The sequence below is a fragment of the Vigna umbellata genome, chromosome 5 (assembly GCF_029865625.1).
Source record: "Vigna umbellata cultivar VRB3 chromosome 5, Vumbellata_1.0, whole genome shotgun sequence".
NCBI classification, from domain to species: domain Eukaryota; kingdom Viridiplantae; phylum Streptophyta; class Magnoliopsida; order Fabales; family Fabaceae; genus Vigna; species Vigna umbellata.
The window spans coordinates 17,486,848-17,493,407 of NC_142169.1; the positions used below are offsets into that span (position 1 = coordinate 17,486,848).

At 32.2% G+C, this 6,560-nt stretch overlaps 2 protein-coding genes across 2 annotated transcripts; both read left to right on the forward strand.

The window, feature by feature from the left end:
• LOC124842990 (putative xyloglucan endotransglucosylase/hydrolase protein B) lies at nt 1-1,402 on the forward strand. The gene is made up of 4 exons (XM_047319608.2): nt 1-231; nt 324-424; nt 521-714; nt 801-1,402. The coding sequence occupies exons 1-4, from the start codon at nt 45-47 to the stop codon at nt 1,198-1,200; spliced, it is 882 nt and encodes a 293-aa protein (XP_047175564.2). The 5' UTR covers nt 1-44; the 3' UTR covers nt 1,201-1,402.
• Nucleotides 1,403-4,288: 2,886 nt separating this feature from the next.
• LOC148197853 (xyloglucan endotransglucosylase/hydrolase 1) lies at nt 4,289-5,962 on the forward strand. The gene is made up of 4 exons (XM_088115001.1): nt 4,289-4,516; nt 4,687-4,787; nt 4,960-5,153; nt 5,459-5,962. Exons 1-4 carry the CDS (start codon nt 4,330-4,332, stop codon nt 5,856-5,858), a joined length of 882 nt encoding a protein of 293 aa, XP_087971127.1. The 5' UTR covers nt 4,289-4,329; the 3' UTR covers nt 5,859-5,962.
• The last annotated feature ends 598 nt before the right edge of the window (nt 5,963-6,560 follow it).

A 6,560-nucleotide genomic window follows, 5' to 3' on the forward strand; every position in this document is an offset into this window, starting at 1 on the left:
AGCCTCAAAGACTTTCACAACACTTTCATCTTTCCCTTGTTAACATGGCTTCTTCTTTGTTGATTTTGTGTCTTGTTCTGGTTTCGCTAGCCTCTTCTGCACTCTGTGCCGCCCCACGGAGACCAGTGGATGTTCCATTTGGCAGGAACTACATTCCCACATGGGCTTTCGATCACATCAAATACTTCAATGGGGGTTCTGAGATTCAACTTCATCTTGACAAGTACACTGGTACGTAATATATGAACAAAGTTCAGCCTTATCATCTACTTAGTTCTAACAAAGTTGGTATTTTTAATGTTAATTCACGCAAATTTGAACAGGCACTGGCTTCCAAACAAAAGGGTCCTATCTGTTTGGTCACTTCAGCATGAACATAAAGATGGTTCCTGGTGATTCAGCTGGCACAGTCACTGCTTTTTATGTAAGCACATATTTTTATTCTAGTACAGTCTCATTGTTATATCAGTAGATTATATGAGTCATGCAGTTGTTGATTTGCTAAGATTGGAACATGCAGTTATCATCTCAAAACGCGGAGCACGATGAGATAGACTTTGAGTTCTTGGGGAACAGAACAGGACAACCTTACATTTTGCAGACAAATGTGTTCACTGGAGGGAAGGGTGACAGAGAGCAAAGAATCTATCTTTGGTTTGATCCCACAAAAGCGTATCACAGATATTCTGTACTATGGAACATGTATCAAATTGTGTAAGTATTTCAATTCTATTTTGGTATATAAAAGTAACAAACACAGACATGAGTAATTAAAGTGTAGCGTGTTTGAAATTACACAGATTCCTAGTGGATAACATCCCAATCAGGGTGTTCAAGAACCTGAAGGAGTTGGGAGTGAAGTTTCCCTTTAACCAACCGATGAAGGTTTACAACAGTTTATGGAATGCTGATGATTGGGCCACAAGGGGTGGTTTGGAGAAAACAGATTGGTCAAAAGCTCCATTCGTAGCAGAGTACAAGGGGTTTCACGTTGATGGGTGTGAGGCTTCAGTGAATTCAAGGTTCTGTGCCACACAGGGTAAGAGATGGTGGGATCAAACAGAGTTTCGTGATCTTGATTCCTTTCAGTGGCGAAGACTCAAATGGGTGCGTCAGAAATTCACCATCTACAACTACTGCACTGACAGAACCCGCTATCCTCAACTTCCACCAGAATGCAGAAGAAACCGTGACATTTAAATTTTCATCTGCTGTTTTTATCACTTATTTCTGTGTTCTACAACAACTTTCTCACTGCATTCATCATTTACCAGTTACCATACTTTATTCCTACCATTATTTATTACCATTGTATTGTTTGGAATGTGTAATTAAGGCCTTGGGTCTGAATACAGAGGAAACTCTATAATAAAACTACGTGTGTTATGTAATTCTATTCTTATACTTGGCACCACCAATAATGTAATATCGAATTCTTATTATTGTACTTAAAGCATGTTCTGTTCCTTAATGGTAACAACAACATCTTGATGCTGCATTCATTTCCGATCTCGAGGTCGTTCCTGTTTATTTTATTTGCTCTTTTAGTATGAAGTATATATTCATTTTAATTAATGAAAAATTCTTCATCAGTTTCTTATATTACTTTCATTATATATATTATAGATAATCTTTATTCTCCTAAACATCCTTCTGATCATATATATTTTCATTTGAAATACAAAGATTAAATTAAAAAAATACATATTTTCAAAATATATACATAAATATGTATCATATTCTTAAAATAATATTTTAAATAGTATCTTAATATACCTTTAAAGTTATAAAATTTTTTAGCATCTCGCTTACAAAGTAATCTTAAAAAGTTATCAATGCACCACTATCATTTTGTGTAATAATAAGTCATCAACATAAACTAACATGATAATATCAACTTTTTTTTCTTGCATAAGAAATAATTTGTAAAGAATTGTAAAATTCCATAATTCTTTAATAGTTTTGCAAACCATCGTTCAAGAGTTTGTTTTAGATCATATAACAATATTTTCAACTTGTAAAAGAATTTGTAATTTTGAGAGTTGAAATCTTTTATAAACTTCCTTAATTAAGTAATTATGAACAAAACATCATGCACATCCATTTGATGTACATTTAACAACAAAAAATACAAGAAAATCATAGTGTGTTACATTTTTTTTTGTACAAAAACAAATGCCTAATCATAGTCAATTTCTTTTCTTTTGACGATTCTCATAGATGTCACAAATTTGGCTTTTAGTTGATCTATGTTTTAGTCAATTGTGTTATCTATTATAAGTTTTTATGCATGAATGTATAAATCATGTATACAAAGACTTTATTTATGGTCAACAAGCATAAGTCACCACAACTTACGACATGTTTGATAGTTTTCGAGAACTATTTAACAAAAGGTTTCATGAACAAATTATTTATTATCACATGTTTATTATTACCTAATTTGTAGTTAAAAGTGACAACAAAAAATGATTAAGTTATTAATTTTAGAGAGAGATTAAGAAGGATAATCATGAGTGATTTTTGTACTCTTTGTAACTAGGAGTGATTTTCATACTCATTGTAATAAAATTGATGGTTAGTAGAACCCTTGAAAATTTCTTAATGGAGAATTGAACATAGACCAATAAATGTCCTTTTTAATATTAGTTAGTAGTTTAATATAATAACCCATTTTGGTTTAAAGACTTATGATCACAAGGTAAACATAACCAAAGAAAACAAAGTATGAAAAGATTAAAAAATTATCAACATACCATCTTATGTTTCCGAGAAGGGTGTAAAGAAAATTCACCTCTTCTATGTGAAAAATTCCAATATAAAATTTAAAGGGAGATACTCGTACCTCTATTAATGGAAAGAAAAACAACTCACTTTTATTATTTTCTTAAACGTACAAGTTTACAAGAGAGGCATGACACTTATTTAAAGAGTGTCTGTCCAAAAAATTAACTTATAAATAAAGTTACTCATATCTTTTGAACCAAACAAATAATTTTAATTTTAAAAAATTCTAAAAAGCTTTCTTAATTCAAGATAAGTTTTTTAATATTACGAAGACAACCCACTTTAATCTTTTCTCTAAAAGTCTTTAGTCCTCTTCTCATGATTTGTTGATAATTTTGATGTTCGTTTTGAAGTTTTTTATTATTATTTAATTATAGTAATATCTCCTTCTTAAATTCCTTAAATAATATCTATTTATTCATGTTTTCGTTATTCTTCATTTCTTGAAAAAAAAAATCATCGATGAAGTTAAAAGTAAGTGACTTACATTCAATAGAAACGATTATTGTCGATATATTCTAACTACAAAACTATCTTAAATACTTAATAATGTAAAGTTAAGGTAAGATAGCGAAAGCATAAAAAGGTAAATGTAAATCTAAAAATAAAACAAACTTTGTATTTAGACATTAATAATATATATATATATATATATATATATTAACTACAAAACTATCTTAAATAAGGTAAAGTTAAGGTAAGATAGCGAAAGCATAAAAAAGTAAATGTAAATCTAAAAGTAAAACAAATTTAGTTTTTAGACATTAATAATTGATTCTATGATACGAGTATTCAGGCATTCATAATTATGGTACAACTTTTTAATAAAGAAATAAAAAGAACAATTCATTATAAACAAAAAAAAGTTACATACACTGAACTTATAACTTATTTCGTACCCAAAAAAATTATTTATATTTTTACATAAATCCTATCTAGTCAGTTTTCTCCATTAAAATATTATAAAAAAATATATAAATATAATTATAAAATTTAAAATACACCTCTTTGATTTGCAACGAGCCACCAGAAGGAGAGATTGTTAATTTAAACGGAGTAAATAATCATCAAGTGCCACGAAATAGTTACATAATCACGAAGTTATCTACAAAAAATAGCCTAAAATGCATTCGAAAATTTATCATTATTGCAAACAACAATACTCTAATCTGAAAGAGATTGATGATTACAAAGATTAGCTAGCAGTCAATTTAAATAAACGCGTAATAGTCTCTCTATTAGTTGTTTCCAACACAAAATCCTAACTAAAGCAAATGCATGATTCTTTGTCTTCATCTCTCTCTCATCTGACATAAAACAAATCTTAAATATATATCATTAATCATTATAACAAGCATAAACTTGATAGTTTTTGTTAAATGATGAAGCATGTATTATTGAATTAAATATAAATTTATGTTGAATATTTAAAAAGATAGAAAGTAGAGGGAAAGAGAGAGGAAGAAGGGTATTCGGCTAGGTGCAGTGCTTATATATACCCTTTCTTAGCCATTAGCTTCCACAAACAGATAAACACAGAAAATGGTTTCTTCTTTGTGGACCGTGTCTCTGATATTGGCATCGCTGGCCTCTGCAGCAGTTTGTGCCAACCCGAGGAGGCCAGTGGATGTACAATTCGGTAGAAACTACGCTCCTACATGGGCTTTTGATCACATCAAATACTTCAATGGTGGTTCTGAGATTCAGCTTCATCTTGACAAGTACACTGGTAAGCATAGTTTGGCCAAAATAGTGAAGTTTCACTGTCATACTTTTCAGTTCAAGTTATGTGTTCATGCTGAAATTTCAAGATAAGAACTTTGTGTTTTTGAACACTGTTTAGTTATGTTAAAAGTGAGATTTGAATCATATAAAAGCTTTCCAAACAACATTGTACAGGTACTGGCTTTCAGTCCAAAGGGTCATACTTGTTTGGCCATTTCAGCATGTACATAAAGATGGTTCCTGGAGATTCAGCTGGCACAGTCACTGCTTTCTATGTAAGGGCAGAATAAAAAAGAAAAATGAGTTTTTTTTTCTTCTTTTTTACTTCTAGATTTACTTTCGGATATGAATGCGAACTTTGTTGTGAGCTGAACCTACTGTTATCTTCTCAAAACTAGTTTCTATGGAGTCTTTGAATCTGACATTTGTTATGGTTGGAACCTGCAGTTATCTTCTCAAAACGCGGAGCACGATGAGATAGACTTTGAGTTCTTGGGGAACAGAACAGGACAACCTTACATTTTGCAAACAAATGTGTTCACCGGAGGAAAGGGTGACAGAGAGCAAAGAATCTATCTCTGGTTTGACCCCACCAAAGCATATCACAGATACTCTATTCTCTGGAACTTGTATCTGATTGTGTAAGCACCTCACTTCACTCAACTATTTTCAAACCCTTTTCAGTTCTCACCATTTCTTGGAAAGTAGGAAGTAATTTTTGCTGAGACGAGTTAGTTTCACCAGGAAAAAAAGAACAATATTCTTCAAATATTTAAATCTAGTCCCAAACGAACCATATTACAAGTAAAACGGTCGTGTTTACAGACTTATCAGTCACCACTTTCAACTATAATAAATTCGGAAGATAACATAAAAAGCCTAAACTGAATGATGTTCATTGTTTGTAACATTGTTTATGAGAAAGATTGAAATGTGGGGTGTGCAGGTTCTTTGTTGACGATGTGCCGATCAGAGTGTTCAAGAACAGCAAGGACCTGGGAGTGAAGTTTCCATTCGACCAACCTATGAAGATATACAACAGTTTGTGGAATGCTGATGACTGGGCAACAAGGGGTGGTTTGGAGAAAACAGATTGGTCGAAAGCTCCTTTCGTAGCAGCGTACAAGGGGTTCCACATCGATGGGTGTGAGGCCTCTGTGAACGCTAAGTTCTGCGACACACAGGGCAAGAGATGGTGGGACCAACCAGAGTTTCGTGACCTTGACGCCGCTCAATGGCAAAGACTCAGATGGGTGCGTCAGAAATTCACCATCTACAACTACTGCACTGACAGAAAACGCTACCCTCAACTTCCCCCTGAATGCAGTAGAGACCGCGACATTTAAATTTTCACATACTTCTGTTACCATTTACTTTTACCAGATTGTTGTTACTTTCATGTACAATTTTATATCACGTCAAATCTATCCATTGCCACTTTATTTATGAATTGAAACTTGCTTCAGATAAAAAAATAATAAATAAACACAGTTTTTCTCAGAGAAAAAAGGTTTTAATCTGCATGTTTATCCTTTGAAGTGCAGCCACAGGTTTCTGGTATTATTAATATTATTGTTGCTGGTTTATTCCACTGGTTCTTGGTGATAATAATGACATCTTGCAGAGAGCCAGTTGTATTTTTTTTGTAGAGATCTGTGTTCTTTCGGTTTTCTAGGTGAATCATAGATCTGCGTTATGATCTCTGGTCCCGGAAATGTAAAAGTAAAAGTGGTGCTATTCAATATTTTATTGCGGAAAAGACACTGGACCCGTTAACGTGGCACCACTGGGCGAACCCCATGTGAAGGCCATATCAGAATTGTCGCAGTAAATAATTTAACCGAATATCTTTTTAATCTGTCATATATTGTTTAATTTGGAGTTTGAAGTTTTTTATGATTTTATTTTTACTTTTAAAAAATTGAAAGAGAAAAACAAAATGTTTAAATTCTCTTATGCTTCTTCCTATACATTCTTACATTTTTGTTTAACGTTTTAATATGGAGTTTTTAATTTTTTATGAATAAATTTTAAGTGGAGGAACAATT

What these genes read in the sequence shown, in the direction of transcription:
- LOC148197853 (XM_088115001.1), top strand. Translation starts at nt 4,330, where the DNA reads ATGGTTTCTTCTTTGTGGACCGTGTCTCTGATATTGGCATCGCTGGCC. An exon ending in GCACAGTCACTGCTTTCTAT is followed by an intron (nt 4,788 to 4,959) that starts GTAAGGGCAGAA and finishes TGGAACCTGCAG; the next exon opens with TTATCTTCTCAAAACGCGGA. An exon ending in TGGAACTTGTATCTGATTGT is followed by an intron (nt 5,154 to 5,458) that starts GTAAGCACCTCA and finishes TGGGGTGTGCAG; the next exon opens with GTTCTTTGTTGACGATGTGC.
- LOC124842990 (XM_047319608.2), top strand. Translation starts at nt 45, where the DNA reads ATGGCTTCTTCTTTGTTGATTTTGTGTCTTGTTCTGGTTTCGCTAGCC. An exon ending in TCATCTTGACAAGTACACTG is followed by an intron (nt 232 to 323) that starts GTACGTAATATA and finishes AAATTTGAACAG; the next exon opens with GCACTGGCTTCCAAACAAAA. An exon ending in TGGAACATGTATCAAATTGT is followed by an intron (nt 715 to 800) that starts GTAAGTATTTCA and finishes GAAATTACACAG; the next exon opens with ATTCCTAGTGGATAACATCC.